The sequence below is a fragment of the Rhea americana genome, unplaced genomic scaffold (assembly GCF_003343005.1).
Source record: "Rhea americana isolate MKP2758 unplaced genomic scaffold, rheAme1 scaffold_22, whole genome shotgun sequence".
In the NCBI taxonomy this organism is placed as follows: Eukaryota; Metazoa; Chordata; class Aves; order Rheiformes; family Rheidae; genus Rhea; species Rhea americana.
The window spans coordinates 4,557,651-4,578,144 of NW_028186329.1; the positions used below are offsets into that span (position 1 = coordinate 4,557,651).

At 36.7% G+C, this 20,494-nt stretch overlaps 1 protein-coding gene across 1 annotated transcript in view; it reads right to left on the reverse strand.

The window, feature by feature from the left end:
• DTWD2 (DTW motif tRNA-uridine aminocarboxypropyltransferase 2) overlaps positions 1-20,494 on the reverse strand; it is a 76,732-nt gene that overhangs the window by 46,919 nt on the left and 9,319 nt on the right. The window contains exon 2 of the mRNA XM_085305404.1: positions 2,768-2,858. Coding sequence (XP_085161530.1) covers positions 2,768-2,858 — 91 coding nt within the window. The remainder of the gene's footprint in view (positions 1-2,767; positions 2,859-20,494) is intronic.

Genomic DNA, 20,494 nt, shown 5'->3' on the forward strand with positions numbered 1-20,494 from the left:
ACATAATAGGTTGAGGAGCTAGCTTCACTCATTTTCCAATACAAAGCAACACCCCTGCCAATATAGATGAGAGCTTGACTTTCACAAAAGGGTGCTAAAAATGAAAACCCTAGTATTGATAGTATGGGATTATTTGTCTTTATTTCATCATGATCAAGTAATAGTAATTCAACAGTCAGAAGATTTCCTTCATAGGAAGGTCAAGAGTGGCAATAAATGAGCTGGAAGAAAATTAATTATTTGTCTGATGATCGAAAAACAACAGAATTATCACCAATCAAGTGAAAGTCATTCAACTGTTCCTTTCAATGTCATATCACTACTTCAGAATTACAGTTCTACCAAATAAATAATTTTCCTATCAATAGGAAAAAAGTTGGATTTTTCCAAATCAATCTAACAAACATGTTCATGAGAAGATAAAAACAGATCCCAAAGCTGAAGGAACCAAGAACAAAAGCTGAAATACAACTAAGACAAACTACATGTTCAAATGTTTCATGTTTAGACTTTTCTTAATTAAAAATTTTAGTTTATTAGTTTTTATTTAATTAGTTAATTAACTTATTTATTATAACAGCTATTCTGCATTTATTGGTACGAAATTGGATAGTTGCTCTCTCAGTTTTCTCAGTGTTGTAACAGTGATTTGCAGTGCTTTTTTATTCACTGTTTGAAGTCCTACACACAGAATTAGGTTAGAAGACTGACTTTGAGGTTTGGAGACTTTTTTGTTTTGTTTTGTTTCCCTTTCCTGGAAAAGGACAGTACTTTTGGCTAGCACAGCATTATCCATCTACAATGATCAGGACAACTTCAATTATTAAAAATATTTATTAAAATCAGTAGACATATTTTTCCCATCCTTTCTATGCTGAAAGGATTTTTTCCATAAATTTGTAAAGACAATTAGCAAAAATATTTGCCTTATATTTGATCCTTACTGTTCAATAAAAAATTATAGAGAGTATTATACGTGAGCAATTCAAAATTAAGAGCTAGCATCAGATCAATATATAATTTCATTGAATACATTTAGCTAAGTTTTCTTCAGATGTCTAAAACTCAATTTTTTCAGTTCTGGAAAGAGAAGGCAAGGAAACCAAATAAACCTAAACACATACTGTCCACTATGCTTTAAGGGTTCTGTCTTGAGCCAGAATTATATCAATTAGGTTTTGAAAAGGAGAGAATGGCTTACATTTTGCTAAAGATCCCTCCAGGATGACAAAAGCCAGAAGGTAAAACAAATGTGTATAGGGGCTAGCGCACCTAGCTATGCCGCAGTCCTGGCAGAAGATTGTGACAGTGAGCATAAGAGAAGAACAAAAGAGGAAACGTGCAGCATATACACATACAGAGAGGAAAAAGGAGAAGTTATGCCAAGCAATAGCAGAAAACTCCAGCTTCCCACTATTCCTCCTGTATCATCTACTTCATTTGTACCTACTTACGTTTTAAATTGCTCTCACTATGAACAACAGTACACCAACACTATCTGGAAAATAAATATTTACTCTTTGGTGTTCAATGCTGAATTCTCTTCAAATTGCTTCACAAGTTAAAAAAAAAAAAAAAACTAAAATCAATGTAAGGCAAACAGCAGGATTCCTGCTGCTGTACAATAAGAGATTCCTCTCTTTCACAAAACCTAACACCTGCACACATCTAGTTGGCAGCATGCCCTTTAGTCACATTAATTGAAGAGCACAGGAAACACTCCTCCYAGATTCCAAGTACTAGACAGAGTACTACAGATAAAAAGTGTAGATAGGCTTTCAGAAGGATACAGAAATGGAGAATAAATTTCAAGGAGAATCTGCATACTTTTTCTAATACCTTCCATCATGAATAGGAAATGCAAGCCAATTCTATTTCCAGCTCTAAGTTCTTTCGCACATTTTTAAGCCTCTTTTTTCAGCAAATAACTTAAGCAYGTACTTAAGTACTTTCGAAATCAGAAATGTAAAATATAACATTTATTATAGTAGCACCTAGGAAAGCCAATTACATAATGCTGGATAAACAAACAGCTGGACTAGGATAACACAGGTTTCCAAACTCCAAATCCTTACTTGYGGGTCCAGCAGCTCTTCCAATTTTGTGCAACTTCAGTCCAGCTCCTAAAATCCTTATAACCCACCATCACACTTGATTGTTAGAAAGCAAGAAAAGCATTAATATACGCTCTGCTAYTAGTTAAATTAAAAATGAAAGTCCATGAAATCTTTGAAAGAATGAAACAGGAAAGATTATAGAAAGATACAGTAGGTATATTAAGTCCAATACAGGACACACTTCACCTAGAATCTTTGCAAAGCAGAAGTACACTTAGCAGGAGACGACGCAAAGAAAGCTGCTGCTTTTGTGGTTCGCAGAAGTGCTCCTCTAATAGAATACTCACAGAACACACCATTCTGAACTGCAACTATAGCCTTTGTTCTCTAAACATATAGGGTCACTGCTAAGAAGAATTCCTTAGTTCAAATATTTAATACAACACTAGCAAAGAGGACTGCTATAATTAAAATAGTCCTCTCCGGACCAGCTTGAAGGCTCCATGTCTCACATACCAAGACTCAAGATTTAAATACGTCTATGCAGATAAGATGTTTTCTGTGTGTGTGAGCTGCAGAATTGAGGCTTGATTCCAGAAGATAAAAAGTGAAGAAAAATAAGTGGCTAAATTAAAAAAATAAATTCAGTAATTCAAATGAACYGACAAAGGTTCTAGGTGAACTCTCACAATTGTCATAGGCTTACTCACCTCTGCTGGATGCTGAATTATATATAAGCAGGTGGAGACTTTTAGTGGATGTACTGGCAGGAATGGACACAAGCACACCTTCTGAGGACGACTACACAGCATATGGAAAGGGAAGAAAAATAAAAGTAATGACAGATAGAATAAATATACTACAAATACAGAGCCCGTCCCAAGAGCCCTTCACAGGATATAACAACTTTGCCCTTACAACACAGCATACTAAACTAGCTGATGTAGTTTTCTGTTCACAAGATCGCTCTCATTTCTATGAATGGAAATGACAAACATTTTTAATTTTAAAAACAAAAAAACCCACAAAACTATGTTCAAAGTCTTAAAAATTTAAAAGCCTTCCCTTTATTCAAATAACAGTCGAACAACATTCAAATACCTTCTGCAGTGTGGTTAGCATTAAAGCACTCTTAAAACCCTTTCACTTTCTTCAAGAGAAACAACCTATTAGTAGCCATAACCAGAAAAATCTGTTACTGCATTTCACACCAAATTAGTGTTTCAACATTGTAAAACAATAGAAACAATAATTTAAAGAAATATACACACAGGAAGTCCCAGACATGCTWTATTTATGAGTAAGGGTTTGGGGTTCTTTTTGTTTTTTGTTTTTATTAATAACTCCAACAATACTGATACATAATGTGGGACTGTAAACAAAAAGCATTAAAACAAAAAAGCCATTTCAGGAACTTCTATTTTAAATCTAACAAAAAAGAATACAAAATAGATCCAGCTATTTAAGTCTTTGGTGCACCAAAAGAAGGACATTTAAAAAATAGTTTGAAAATGACAAATAAGCTAGAAGATCAAGAATAAAGGGGAAGCAAAGAATTAAGTTCAAAGTCACACAAAGAGAAATTGAAGCTGTCACACACATTATACACACACACACACACAGAGAGAGAGAGAGAGAGAGAGAGAGAGAGAAATCACTATAATTACTAGCATATTTTACTCAGTAGCTACAAAAAAAGATGCATTTCCTTAACACTGATGCTATCACCAATGTTCACATGTAAAGTAACACCCTGTCTGCAAAGTTCCCCAAGCTTGAAGAAAAGTTTTATTTTCAGGAGAATCCTAGGATATCCGAGTACAACTTTACCAATAGCCTTCTTGTAATCTTTACTAACACCAGTCTGTACAGACTGACCACATGGGAGACAATCGCTGCAGTAAACACAATTCACTGAGACTAGCTGGCAAGGCAGGTCCCGGYGAAGCCCGTGGCCAGGCCGTGCGGCCCTGCAGTTGCTGGTCCACCAGAGCACACACACCGTCAGCAGCACTCCGTGATGTTACGGAAACCTGCACCAGGATGACTGTTCTCTCGAGTAGCCTGAAAAAAGCAGTGCTTCTTACAAGCAAATGGCAGCACTGCAGAAAGACAGTAGATAAGAACTCTAACAGCTGACAGGTTGTGTTAACTTAAGTCCACTCCTTCTAGCCCTATCTACTGAGACAGAAGTTTGTTTTGAGATTAACTGGACTCTACAGAGAAGTGAAATAAAGTTGTCTAATAGCCTAACTCCAAATTGGAGAGGCCAGGGAGTAGGGGAAGGAATTGGAACTGGTCAAAATAATCCCTAGAAGAAAAATACAAAAAATCAAAGATTTAGACTAAAATGTTCAAGGCCAAGTAACTGAACTAATTTAAAATGGAAACTCACTGGCCTTCTGCATACCTTTGGATTATCCTGTTGTATTAATRCACAGGCTTTGAGCCTAAATTTAAGCACTCCGTTTCAGAAACTTGCCGGGTGTTCTGGGGACCTTTACTGTGAGCTCACTGACACCAGCCTCATTTCTCGATCTGATTAGCCCATATTTCTGAAGTTTTCCAGCACTGTACCACCGTCTTTCTTCCAAAAGCAACTCTTCACATGTAACTGACTTCAACACAAGTTTCTGAAATCAGTTTGTTAACAACCTGGAAGAAGCAAACACTCCCAGAGGCTGTTACCTCTGCCTTCAGAGTTAAATAAAAGCTCACCTTTCCGATCAACACATCTACCAACAACTCAGTTTAAGTGTGATTCCTTGATTTCTCCTCATTATTACATACTTATGCTCGTTAATAAGAGAAGCTGTTGACATTYTTGCCACGATGGCATTTTCTCCTGTGGAGAGATTAAGGCATCAAAATCTACTACATAAAACTATTTCAGAACAGTTAGCTGGTATCTTCAATCCAAAGAGCCACATTGTTCACTGGCTTTTATAACCAGACAGAAACAGTTTCCAACGATTTCTGACCTCAGGGTGTTTACTATAACAAAGTTGGCTAGATATAATTTACTTATTTTCAATCTCCCTTTTGTATATGCTTTTTGTATTTTCCACACTGGTTTATATTTTTCACAGGTAGTTTTTCTAAGCTTTGTTAACCTTATAAAAATAAAGGAAATTACCCAGAAAGCATGCATTTTTAAGTAGTTACAGAATCAACCTTACCTATAATTTGATTTGCAGAGAACAGAGCACAACCCATTACAAATAGAGCACTTTTCAATATAATTTAATTACTTACATATGTATATACATCACTTAACTTTAAGCACCCAATTAGGTACCTAATTACGCTGAATATGTATTTTTACAACCCCATCCTGGGGGCACAAGGACTTACTTCTCTACTTTCATTTGGTACTTAATGGTTATTGCACCCTTGCAGAGAGAAAGCAAAAAAAAAAGAGAAAAGAAAAACACAACCACATGCTTAAAATGTTACTTCTACATTAAACCCACATTATCAGCCTGCAAAAGCTGGGTAGAAAACACTTCAGAACAAGAAAGTTTTGTTCCACCACCACAAAAAGCTGCTTATACTCTGAGAAAGGCCACCTAGGCAGAAAAGGCCTTTTGTATTTTTCTTTTGTTTAAAGTTTCTGGTGCACTCTTGCCCTCCACATGCAGCTGATGGTGCAGAGGAACAGGGGCAGCAACAGAGAACTTAATGATAAACGTAAGTCGTCTTCCATTTCTGGAAGTGGTAGAGATGTGCAGACTCCAGAAGGGATGAAGCTTTCACTAGTCAAACCTTTTCCAAGGTAAGGATATAGTAAAAGATAGAAACAGTAGTATTTGGAATATGAATGGAGAACTTGAAGGTGGAAGGGAAGGACTTGAGGGGGATGATTTCTGCATTATTATCCACTAATATGCAATTTCACTATAGCGCAAAGCTATCCAACAGGTTCTTTCCTATTTTTCAGCGCAGCATTTCTAGTTAAAGCTTATTAGAAAGCAACCTGTCACACTAGTGGGAGTAAAAATCATCCCAAGTCTAGAAAAAACGCTTCACATGCAGGAGAAGACAGCCACATACAGTTATGTCACAGCTTTCCTTTCATTTTTTCACATTTAAATTATGATGTTCAGAATAACTTAGTATATTTTCCCAGCAGAACTGAATCCAGACAATGGATTGTGCCATACTGTGGTGTCAGGTTTAATGTGACTAGTAGTTTTTGGGGTAGACATTCTCTARAAGTGAAGATGCAGCAGCTTGGAAAACAGCTGTCTGATTATGAAATTCTTTCCAAGAGTCTTTGTACAAATTTCCTCAAAGACAGACATCCTCACTTGTTACAAGGTAAAAGTTAAACCTGAAGCAACATGCCTCCAGGGCTTCTGAAAATGGGCACCATCCTGGGAATGCAAGTAAGTGTATTCTTATGTCTGTATTCAGAAAGCTCAAGGGAATTTGAGCATTTTATCCCAGAGTAAGTGAAGAAAAATGTTACATTTTTCATGTTCCGCATCTGTAAGTTTTTCTACAGAAAGAAACCAAGAGGTTAAATGTGCCGCAGCATATGTTCTAGAAACAATGCTTGCATATTAAAATGAAAAAGAAGCTGGTGCTTTTGAACTACTATAAATTGTGACAACATTTTCATGTTCCAACAYATTGTCAAGGTCAGGCCCCAGACTTGGTATTTTTTGAAGAAACATGCCTGACCAAACAGAAATGGCTGCTTCAAGTTAATCAGATTTCTCTGGTATTTAGGGCAAAGCACCAAGGGTTTCAAGGTCAAAACCCACCCGAGAAGCCTGGACAGAAACAAAGTTATCACGTTGTTTTATACTAGTGTTTTAATACATGCTTTATATTCACACAAGTTCATTTTATACATACATACATACATATATATATATATATATAAAAAGTGTATATATATGCATATGTATCTCCATAGTTCATTATATATATCCATGAAAGCAAAGTTCAGAGTCATTGGAACTCTGCGCAAAGGGTTTAAAGACGTAAGATCATACATTTTATAAGGTCTGAGAACAAACATTAAAAATAATTTTAAAACAGTATTTTGCAGCCTCCAATAACAACTGTTACAATATTAGAAGAGCCTTAATATTATGAGTTGTAAAGCAATAAAACACCTGATTTAACACAGATAAAGCAATGCACACAGGGGTGGAAAAAAACAATTCTAATCCAACATACAAAACGCACAGACTCTGAGGTGAATGTTACCACTTGGGAGTGAGCACCTAYGATCAGCAGTTCTAGGGAGAACAGCAGTTGAACGCTTGATAGTGCTCAAAAAGGCAGATCAGATGTTAAGTGTTATTAGGAAAGGAAGAAAGAACTAAACAGAGAAGACGTTTACATCGCAGCATAAATCTCTGGCGTATCCACACCTTGTACCRAGTGCAAAGGACAGCTGCAAGCCAGTCTAAAACAAAGAGAAGAAGGGAACTGCTCAGGCCAGGGGGCACAGGCCTTCTCGCCAGCTGATGCTGCGGATACAAGAACTTTACATGGGTTCAAGGGAAACAAAAAAAACAAACAAACAAAAAAATCACAACACGGAATAAAAATCCACTGAACATACAGACACCACCACTAAATAAACAAAGCCACATCTGGCTCAGAAAGTCCTCCGAGCTACAAGYAGTTGCAGGAAGGAAAGTAGCAGCAGCATACGCTTGCCCCGTTATTAATTCTTCCTCAGACACATACTCATGACTAAAATCTGTTTATGCTTGGACACAGCATGCTGAACATGGACCTYTGATACACTCTAGTATGGCCACTCTTTCATTCTCAATCATTTCAGTGCAATTTAAAAAGAACATATACAGTATCTCTAGCCAATAGCATTGGCTATCTACCTACAATTTYTCACTCCTTGTATTGCAGCTGTAAAATTTGATTTTTATATACTTCTGAATTTCTCTAAGCAAAAGTCTTACTGTTCTTTAGGGCAGCCTTCTGTAATGGACAGGACTTAACTGCTATCTTAAAGATGTTGCCAGGTGCATCGTATTTCTGCTTTCTCTCTTCATAGGGCTATAGTATGTGACCTGATGCAATTGTTGCAACTTTTATGGCTGATAAGAAGCCATCCTATTAAATGAAAGCCTCTCTCTTTTTCCCTAAGCAGAGGGGAAATAATTAATTTGACTATTTTTCCCTCTACATGGCTGAGGCCCATCTGGCAAACTCAGGGCAAGTGCAGCCAGGAGGAACATTTGGTATTCCCYGGAGCTCTGCTGACAATAAACATGGATCCTGCAATTCTAGCCAAAATGTCCCGGCCACCAGCTGCACTGAATTAAAGACAGGCCTAAAGTTCACACTAGCTCTGCCTGCACAGTAGACCTAAGGTTTCTGGAGACTTGTCCATCCTCTAACCCTAACAGGGTTTGAGTCAGATTTAAACAAGAAACTCCACRGCTGATGGCCCAAATATATGAGCTCTGCTGCGATGCTCTGGTAATTGAAACTCACCCATGCTTTAAATCTCCTGTGTAAGATGCACGCTGCAGGCTGTAACACTGGAAAAGATGAATGAGTTATCTGGAGTTCTCTTTTGTTTTGTAATAAAACAGGATGACCCGATTCAACTGTTAACCATTGCTTCAATTATCATGAGCTTCCCTTATTTTCCCAGTACCAGATAGTATGTAGGTAATGATTGGGTGATTTTTAAGGCACCACAAGATGCCTGCRCAGCATCACCAGATAAATATTTCTCAAGTGACTGCAATCCAAGCCCCTCAGTCTCATGTTCAGTTTCCCTGAGGCACACAAATGTCACCTGCACCACATTTCAGATTTAATTGCAAAATTATTGTAATTGCCCTGCTTGATGCCTATGACTATCCTAGTGACTATTCAAATCAATTAGCCTATAGAAGATTCATTCTCACAGACAAGATCAAGAGTTAAAAAACCGTTAGTGGAAACATGATACAAATTCAAACTCTTTTATTCTCAATTTTCCTGGTATACCAACCTCAACACTTCCCTTAACAGTAGTTTTCAAAAAGTCATCTWTGAGAAGTACTACAGCTCTCAGAACTACATTAAATTCCTTGCATTTCAGCAGCACTTTCTAGGTCTCCTCTCTTTGAACAGTCTTTACCCAAGTAAAATCGTCCAACATTGTTTCTGGGGCGGGGGGTGTGACAACAAAAAAAACCAAACAGGCTTACGAGATTATGTTCTGCCTCCCTTGTGCTCCAGTGTCAACCCTTCCTCTAATCTCTTTCARAACACCTCTCAATACTCTCTGGCTCAAGAAGCACATAAATTTAAAATTAGTTTTTATGGACTTCATAAACATATAACTTAACTCATAATCTTATTTATATTAATAAAACACAGTTTTCTAAACTGATGATTATACTTACAGATTACTCAAGCTGCAATTCCTGGATCAAAAAAAAAAAAAAAAAAAAAATAAAAATATTTATTCCCTTTCCTAATAAAAAAAAAAAAAAAAAAAAAAAAAAAAAAATACAAATATTCATTCCCTTTCCTGAGTCCTTCAACCTGTTCATCAGCTCCAGAGCATTTAAAGAGCATAAGACAAGTTGTTTTGGTAATACCTTCTCCATAAAAACATACACAAAAAAAGCATTCTATCTAAGCAGAAAAAGATCACACAACAGGAAAAAAAGATACATTATTCAGCCTACAGGCAATAAACCACTTTGCAAATAAAATACCTCTAGGAGTGAAGAGGTAAAACTATTTTGAAGTTAATGCATACACAGGTTCTTACTGCCTTTTCTTTAACAAAAAGAGGGCCAGGCAACTTGAAGCAGTCTGACATAGTAACAATTTAACTCAGGCAACCAGAAGTCTAGAGCGCTATTTCTAASTCATACAAAATCTCCATCCTATACTGTGAGATAGCTGTCAATTATTTTGGTATGTCTTTACACTTTGTAAAAGACCATTTTCAGACACACAGGAAACACATGTGAATGGCATTAAGTAGCTCAAGTAGAATGTCAGGACTCTATATGAAGGCATATAAAATGTTAGATCCCCCTCCTCCCTGCCAGAGTATCAGGCAGAAAATAAGGAGGCATCTTAGAAGCATGCATGTAGAGTGATGCCAGATAGGATCAATTTGTACTGGGAACTAGAAGCGATACAGTCCATTACATGTTCCAATACTGTGCTATCTAGTTCTGAAAAAAGCCATTATAATACTATTTTAAATTCATTAAAACATACTAGACCAAGTCTAGTGCTTTATAGTAGAAAATATTCAAGGCAAAACAATGGATTTTCAAGGGGTTAATTCCAAACTGGCACAAACACAGAAATGACCAACTACAGATAGATTATCATTTTATTTGAAGAAGTTTTATTTTCAGAGAAGTCTTCCAACAGTTCTACAGTTGAGACAATATTGTACCTACTCTTCTTGCTAAAACACACCACCAACATACCTAGTTTGGTCAAGGTATAAAGAGTCAGGATACACAACCAAAACAGCTGTGACAGCAGAGGCACACAAAAGCAATGCAGTATTTAAAACAAAAACACCTCCCCCTGACCCAAATCAGGGACACCAGTGAAGAAATACTGAAAGTTTAAGCAGCTGAGAGCAGGACACAGAGACAGAGCCATCTCCCTGTCTCTCACCAAGGCAGTTCCTACCTGCAAGCAGCTAAGAGATCACACCACAGAGCCTGGTGTACAGAATCCCTCTGCACCAGCTCTCAGCAATTCTGCAGTAACTAAGTGTTATGGTGAGAAAATAATTCCTTGCCTTCCTTACATTTTCCACTCTCCTCAGCAAACACTGGCATCAATTCTTCCCCACCAGAATGCAAAAAATGTTTTCCACTATCTTCCACTAAGGAGAATCCACCAGTTTGAGTACTGCTCTCTTATAAATTTAACTTCTGGGTTTTTGCCCTGGGCAAAACTCTTCAGTAAAACCATACAAACCATAAGGCAGGTCGGTATCAGAAGTACTTCCTATATAAAGGAGGACTAAGACTTGCAATTTTCAGCCTGGASCAGAGACAGTCACTGAAATAGAAAGTCATAACGTGCATGTAGAAGCTGAATAGAAAATATTTTCCTCATCTATACATATATATTTTTCCTATAAATACAAAAAAATAAGAGAAAAACAATACAAGTAGGCATTAAGTTCAGAAGGAAACAGCTATTAACAAACTGCACAATTAAGCTGCAGACCTTATGATTAGCAAAATGTAACTCATGGCAGGAAACAAGTACTCAGCATCATGAACTATTATAACGGGAAGATATGTTTTTGGAAGAGAATCCCAGAACCACTACTGCTACGGGCCAAAAAATACCACTCCACATTTGATCTGTGCAGGAGAATAGCTACTTCCTACTGTTCAGCCCTCCACCACAYGAACCCTAGTGTGATCCATTCATTCTCAGTATGGCTTACTGTGGCACAAATTAGCATGTGAAAGAACAGAACTGTAAAGCCATGGGCAAATAGTTCTCAAGTCTTTCAGACTTCATCAGAAGGCCAAACACRAGCATGTATTTTACTATTGTCAAATAATAATGCAAAGAAATTGTAGGACCATAAATCTCAAAAWAAATAAATAAATAAAGCAACAGACAACACCCAGCTCCAACAACCAACCAAAGAAAAAGTTCACCAAAATAAGCATTCAGAACAAGCATACAGAGTAACAAGCGCTCTCACTCCAACATTTATTTTCAGAAAAACCTGTCATGTTTTTGGAATTGTCTCAGAAGTGCTAAAATATCTCAAAAAGGTAAACAATACCAAAACCATCCTCAGGATAAGCCTTAACGAATTTTGTTGGTGCTGATTTTGATCTTGGGGTTTTCTGTTGTTGATGCCCAATCACTAGAAAAAAATATATATGTGTGACTGACATCACCTATTCATTTTCTTTTCAGCAAGCAGTCATCAGTTTGTAATGATTTTCAGTCAAAGCTGAACTGGTCTGGATTTGAACTGTGGCAAAATATTTGAAAAGCATTACTTAGAGATTACAAGATGCCATTCCTCCTAGATTTAAGGTCAAAACTGGACAAGAAAAAGCACCTCTCTGGAGATGAGGTATGGAAGCAGTAACTTATTTCATGACAAGCTCAGAGTTCTTTTTAAGGACAACATTCCTGTCTTTTGGGAAATTAAATCAACTAGTATGTTTTTCAAAAAAACTAAGCAAATAAACAAACACTTATTTCCTGGAAAGAGAAAAAGAAATATCTATATGTAAATATCTGTATTTAGTAAACAAAAAAGCTTTCCTTTCAGAGCATTTTGTAGTTCATGTATCACTCCAAACTTCCTTTTATTTTTATTACTTGTGGTTTTGAACACTAAGTAAACAACACAATAAATTTTCAGGCTTTTTGCATTGAGTAGAAACTTGTATCTATAGAATTACCATTCCAGAGTCAAGTTTGGTTTTATGGAGAAATTTATAACATTATAGTGGTAGGCAATTACATTAGAAGTGTTTTAAATTAATTTGGACACATATTCTGATCTTTGACATTACAATAGAAGGTAAACAGTTACCAACAAAATTGTTAGATTCACTAGTACAGCATTCRTCTGAAAGCTAAATGTAGAGTATAACCTGCGCTTAAGGAGTATTCTTTTCCATATTTTCATGCTGAAGGTATAAAAGCAAAAGTAAGTCAACACACTTCATAAACTTTGCCCACAGCTATATTATATGTTAAATGCTCTAAATTGCATAGAGTTCTAACACAACCATTTCTCAAGACAAGCAACATCAGAAATAAAGAACAAACAAGTAAGTTTTGGCGGAAAAAGTGGGATTTGACCAGGATTTTTTTCAAATCCTCTGATGTTCATGACAGCTTGACAAGGCTAATCTGAACATATTAAACAACAAATATCTTCCTATGCTATATAAGACAAAAATACTAAAGTCAAGAACACAATATCCACCCTGTATATTTTATTAACACATTATATGGAAGCAGATCTTGGCAGGTAGCTTTCCTTAACAATAACRAAATGAAAAAAAAAATCAATAGGAAGACACTTTTGGCTATTTCGATTGTATACATTACAGCTGGCTATAGTTTCCATTATACCTAACAGGAGTTAATAAAACAACAGGATTTTGCTTATGCAGCAGTGATCTCATTACAGAGAGGCCAGGAAAGTCAAAAACTAATGAGCCTGAGATTGTTGACATTTCATGCATCTTGGGTCTACAGTCTGGCAAGATAGCTGGCATCCTGACAAGCTTGAYACCAGACAATTAACAGAGCCTTAAATTTGCTGAACAAGGAGAGGCAGTAATGTCAACTGAACTCGGCCGTTAAGACTGAGACACTAAAGTTAAGGTGTTAAACTGAAGATTTCCTCTGCCAGCTTTATAATTTCTCATCTGTTTCTCTGAAGTTTAGAGGCTGCCATGAGCAAAGACACTCTGGCAAACTCTGTAACCAGAAAGGTGTCATGGAAAAGCTCTAAATTCTCCTGGAAACAGAGGAACCAACAGACCCACGAAGGAAAAAAAATCCACCAATATATATTCAGTATCTTGGATACTTGGTCCATTTGTATATATGCAGAGAACACTGGTTAACAGCATAATGTAAAAATAGAAGTATATTTTTGAAGAGCACATCAGATTTCTAAATTAATATTTCTTCAGTTAAATGAAGACTAGATACCATCGGCTGAACATACATTTTGCAACACTATAGAAATGTACTCATTTGAATGCTTGCTTCCAACTGAAGAGCTTTGTTTCCTCAAATGCTTGTATCCTTTTAATCTTTGAAATATTAGGCAATGAGAAACTGGTGTTGGCATTATGAGATAAAGATAGCTCCAGCAATGCTTTAAGTTGAAACACTACTTGTTTAAAAAACTAAGTGTCTACATCTGAAAATGCTGCAAACTAAATGCTCAAAAAAATAAAGATTCTTAAAGAGGATCCATTGTAGTTTTCATTTCTAACTCCTCTTTAATTTATGTCACTCCACTGATTTTAACTGATGCGACACTGTATCTAAACTTTGTATATACAAGATTTTATAAAGTCCAGTTATAGAGTCTGATATATTCCCCTTCCTAAGGGATTACCCATGAAAAAGGTGAAATATTGTGAGCATTTATTTGACAAGAATTGGAGTTATCTTTCGTACTTACCTGCAGCAGCTGCATCTATGAGGGTCAGCTTTACCCTGGTTAGAAATATTTCCAATACCTAGCTTTCCTCACTAAAACAGAACATAAAAAGCTGAAAATGATCTTAAAGGAATGAGCTGGAGCAGTTCAGAGGCCACTAAATTACAAAACCAAAGAGAAAAATCAACTCATCCACATTCATAACACAGGAAACCTGCACAACAGTTACTTTTTAAACATAGGCCTTTCCACTAAGTAAGAACACAATTTGTTTTTTCCTTATATGCAATCTGTGCCTTTGCTACTCAGTGCTAAAGCCCCAGGAGCACATATCAGTCCCGCGCAACACCAGTGCCACCTACTGTTCCACAGCCTGTCTCACTTTGTTCAGTCGCTTCATTTTCAGCAAGTTTGTCATTTTATAGACAAAAAATGGCATTCAATATTAAATTGTATTTAATATTGTGCATGACACACCCACAAGCAACTAATGTCTAACAGTATCTCAACCTCAGTATTAGGTTAGCAATGAATAGTAACTATGCAAGTCTTGACTGCATATGTACAAAATTACTTGCAAATTTCACTGTATTTTTAATAATATTTTGTATAAAAATATGTAATACAAACTTGTCCAGTGCATTGCTAGCATCTRCTTCTCCATACACAAGAGCACACACAACTAACAAATTAGAAAACATTAACRAAGTCTAAGTAAAGCTTGCTTCCACCTCCAGGTCAACTGCCATTTTAAACAGAAAAGTACAGTTTTTCCAAAGTGATATGACATCAGACACAGAGCTCACTAAATGAARTAATTGTTTGGGCATATATGCAGACAACAGAAAGCACACAACAGGGAGCAAACAGTCACAAGCTGTTTTAGGAAGCTACATTCTAGRAAGACACGAAGCAGTAGGCAGAAGTCTCAAGAAGTAATAGAAGGCCAGAAGCCAATAAAAAACAAGGGAATCCAAATCTGTGGTAGAGCAGAATGTTTTCTGCTCAATTTGACCAAGCACAAACCACAGGTGACCAATAGTAAACACAAAAACTTCTTCAAAAAAATATTAAAACTTTCAAGACCACTTAGATGAGGAGTACTTTTCAGGAATTACAAAAAAAAGAACACAAATCAAATTGCAACCAAATTTGCCACAATGTTTCTTACAATGTCTCCTGCTATACTGTTTTCTCACGTACGGTTTTAAAAGCAGAATCTACGCAAAGTTGCACCTTAAACAGCAATTCTGGAATAGGCAGCTCTTTGTCATGAAGATTGCTGCTCACTACCAAAGTAAAAGCTTAGCTCTGACACAGTAGAAACTTTTCATCTACACATTTTTAGAAACTACTAGGTACTTGGACRTGGAAACACAGTTTAGTTAAAGATTAAGACACCACAGCAGGTATTTGTGAATACTACACGAGAGCTGTCCAACTCTTCAAGAGAGCAATTCAAMAGAGATAGCAAAGTCAGCTTGCTGCTCTGCAGAAACAGGTACCTTCTTCCCATGTCTACATGCAGCTGATGTTTGGGGAGCCCTGCACCCACAGCCAACGCCAAAGAGGAAGACAAGTCYGCTCGTAAGTCACTAGCAAGTGCATGTTTTGCAACACATACCACTATTTCCAGTGAAAAATAACATTGTCCAGCTTCCTTTCAGCTATAAAGGAAAGCCTCCAAAAGCGAACAAGTATACCAGAAGCAGCAATACCATCTTGATCCAAAGCAGCACTAGGATGGAAGTTGCTACTCACCTAAACTTAACTATGCAATTTTGACTATTCATGTCACTAGTGTTACTTATAATTGCACAAGTGTTTGAAAAAGCATGTGTGCAATATGCACATAAACTCCTGTGGGGGTTAATCAGTACAACTGATCAGTAAAATCAGTAAAACTGATTCTAGTTTCTAAGTAGCTTTTTAACTTCACATGAGCAATAAACCTAAATTTTAAATACTAAAGGAGTGAACTATGCAACATTACCTTATTTAATTCAGTATTTTAAAGACCACCAATGGCACATATATCGTATCTGTTGCTAGCAAAACATACTTCCATACCAAGCACCTTTACAGAGAATATTCCAGTTTAAAACAAGAAGATGTGAAAGGAGCTGAATTAAAAGCCCAGTCTTGCACCAAATGAAACAGTGATCTGTCATTAATTTTTAATAAAAGCAGGCTCAGAACCCATACATCTTTCAGAAGTATTCCAATCTGTACTTTGGCATAAAAATAAATGTGGATGCCTTCTATCAGACAAACTTCTTCAGTAAGTACATAYTCATCTTAAAAGGAGAATCTAGCATTCTCTAGCTTGTCTTCAACAAAACATAAGCAAGCAATTACAGTTAGCAGAGCTTCATATAAATTACCTGTAATAGAAAAATGGTTACGTATTAAAAAAAAATCTTCATATGAAGCTGTCTAGTGAATTCATCACTTCTACTAAAGCTTTGTATGACCTTGTTAAGCTAGAATTGTTATAATTTCATGATCATCTCAACTTTTAGAGATTTTAGCATTCACTTAGGCCACCTGCAGATTAATTTTTAGAAATCATGTTAATATAGCAAACACCACCCAAAAAATAATAGGAATCTGTCGTAAATGGTAAAAGAATGAAGTTCTGTTCATTCAGAGAATTACTACATACCTCATACCTTTTGCTGCATAAAAAGGCAGTGTACAAGCAGATGAATGCCGTGTTCAAGAGATTGACAGCTCTAAGCTGTCAAAATGTACTGTAAGTGCTACACTGCACTCTAGTGTCCTTTTTCTAAATAGCAGGCACTTCTGTTGGATATGCTTCACTCCTTCAAAAGTTAACATTCTACTTTTCACATAAATTTTATTAGTTGCTTGTCAACTGTCTGTTGAGTGCCTTTTGCCACAATGAACTGATGCATCTTAAAATATTTTACTAGTTATTAMACTTTTAAACCAGCAAAAACTGTTAGATATATTTCAAGAGGCAAGGCGTTTTTTAAAATCAGTTCTTTCATCCCTAAAAGCAAGTAACCTATAACAAAATACATTAAAATTTGTTGATTTTTACTGAATAAAGGATGCTTCACATTAGTTAACTAGAGATTAACTTCATCAAGTTACTCTAAAGCTTTTCGGAGGATACTGTAAGATACTGTTTAAGGTATACACACAATTAAGCACAAGTTCTTTTAAATGCTGGACATGGCACTTGCCACATCAAACTCCAGGACCATACTAACGTATAACTAACAACTGCTCGAGGCACTTCGCAAGCACCATTCCTGAGGGAAAAAAATCTCACAACAATACTTTCTTTTGCTTAAGAAATTTAGACATTTAACACATAGATGAACCTTTCTTGTGTAATTCAGAAATACTTGTTTTATTATAAGTGCAGTGCATCTGGCAAGCATGCTCAAATTCAACAAGAACATAGATAGAGTCCACCTGAGTAAATCAGTAAAAGACTGATCAGAACAAGATGGGCCACAACAGTATGATTTTAAATTGAAAAATAACTAGCATTTCCTGCACTGAAGCTACAAGTATTAGGTCACGCACACCACAACACCAGAACAAAACTATAAAAGTTTATAAAATAATTTATATTGGAAGGGACCTCTGCAGGTCATCTATACCAGATTCTTATTCCAAGCAGAGTGAATTCTGAAGTTAGATCAGGTTGTTCAGGACCTCGGCTAATTCTGAGCACTTCCTAGGAAGGAAACCCTGCAGTCTTACTCAGCAACCCGTTCCAGCATTTAACCACTCTCATGGGRAATATTTTTTTTCCTCACATCCAAACAGAATTTCCCTCTTACCAACAACTTGTGACTTACTTCTTGTCCTGTCTGTGCTACTATAAGAATCTGTAATTCCCCCTCCATTGCAATGAAAGTCTGAAGTTAGATCCACCCTTTCTTTTCTCCAGGCTAAATAAACCCAGTTCCCTTAGCCTTCCCTCATACACCATATACTATAGCACCTCAGCAACTTGCTGCTGGACTTGCTCCCATCTTTCTCCTCACCTGTGCTGAAAGGTCCAAAACAGGACACTATTCCAGCCTCATTAGCACTGGGGGAGATGACCTGCTACACTCTTGCTGATGCAGCCCAGGGCACAATAGGCTGCTTCTGCTGCCAGGGCACCCAGCTGGCTTACATCCAATCTGCTCTGCTGTCCATCCAGGCTCTTTGCTGTAGAGCTCCCTCCTCAGCCAGGCTCCAGCCCTGTAATGCTACCAGGGGCTGTTCAGTCCCAAGTGCAGGGCTTTCAGCTCGTCTCTGCTAAATTTCACGAGGTTCTTGTTGACATCTCCGAATCAACCTTCCAGTCCTTTCTGCAAGGCTGGGTGGCTGGCAACACGTTAACCAGCTCTGGGCTAGGTATCAGCCCCTGAGGAAAGGCCTCTCCCAAACAGCTGCCAGATCAACTTTGAACTTCTGACCTAAGTTACCAGCTCAATGGTCCAGTCAGTTCTTYGTTCACTTCATAGCCCTTCCATCTAATCCATATCTCCTTAGTTTGGCTACCAAGATACCACAGAAAACTGTCAAAAACCCTAATGTTCTTACTAACTCAAATGAACGTAACCATCACTACCTGAAAACCTGTAAACCTGACTAGATACCATTATATCCACTAACCAACTGGCAAATGCACATGAGCATGCTGTTTTTCCTTCTCTCCCCTTCGCTTTTGTGGTACACTATTTCATTAATACTCTAGTACTGCCCTTGTCAAAATTTGTTTCCCCTCCCTTAAAAACTGCTACTTAATCTACACTTTCAAACATTAACGGATGCCTCTAAACACCAAACCAAAGCAGTGGCTCATAACAGAATGATATTAAAGGAAAATCAGCTGCAATAGATTTTGAACAATTACATCCACTGTATAGTTATGTCAAAGTCATTACCAAAGTGGTTTTAGAGACTAAAATATTTAGCTGSCTAGATCCCTTTGAAACTGCTCAAATTTAAAATGCCTATGTACCCTTCAGAATCTCTTCTTAAGTTTTGTAAGGCATAAGAGGGCCATAGATAGAAAAAACCCTTGTACTAAAAAACCCACCAACCACCATCTCCTTGAAGATGACATATTCCAGAARGCACTTAAAATCAGCTTAATGATTTGCATTAGCTGCCTACTTTTCCATACATTAAGGTTTTCAAAAGAACTTAGATGTTCACAGAGAATTAGATGTAGGTCTCCAACAGAAACAGCACACCTGGACTAAATTGCCAAGCTCTTAATGATTTTAATGAAGAAATTCCCTATCAGAGGATACAATTAACAAGCTCTTCTATTAAAAATAGCAAGACATTTAAACCCTAGTGATTTTACAGACTCCAAACTCCATTGCTTTATTAAAGAGCAATTAAATTTCTATACCAAGTCCTACTAGAAATTTAAGTTAAAAGGATTATTCCCAAATTGTTCATATGCAATATTGAATAGAGAACTATCAAGAAAAACAGTTTCCATGTTACAAAACTGGAGTGGACCAAGTCTGCTGTCCCATACGAGTAACAAATAATAAGAACTCTCTAAATCACCCTTTTGCATCTTTTATGAAATACCAACTCTTGGTTTGCAAAGTTCTAGTCATTAAGAACATAATCCAGTATTAACAAAATTGGCCATTGATAATTACAGCCATCTCTCACCAGTCTAACCCCACAACTGACATCTCTTTCGAAACATCTTGGATGAAAATGTTATCCAGACCAATCAAACCATCTAGTATTAGTAATTGCTATGTAATATGCACTCTAAGTATTAATGGAAAGTCYATAGGTGATACAAACACTTCTTTTTCCTCTTAGAAAAATTAAAAACCTTTCAAACATTTTAAGAATATAATAGAAACATRAGCACACACTTAGTGCTATAAAGAGCTTCCTTTCTTTTTTTATAGCTTCAAGAAAAAACAAACAAATAAAAAACTAGTTTTTCTGGCAGTGGATTTCTCCAGATTATTTGGCTTTCTTACTAAATCCACAACTCCAGGTGCTTTCTCTTCTACTTAAGCTAGAGAACGCTTTCTTCCCATCTTCTGAAGGGAGCATTTAAGTAAATCATCCTTGAACATTTCACAGTCATTTCAATTTGCTCCACTTACTGTCTCTCCAGTGTATGATTCACTTATTTTCAACATCATTAAACTAGACTTTTGAACTAAATATAAATACAGGGAACAATGCCTATTTCCATGACACCATAAGACAAAAAGATAYTAACACAAAACACAGATACAATATTCTAAGGTTGTACTAGCAAACACTGAAAATTCAC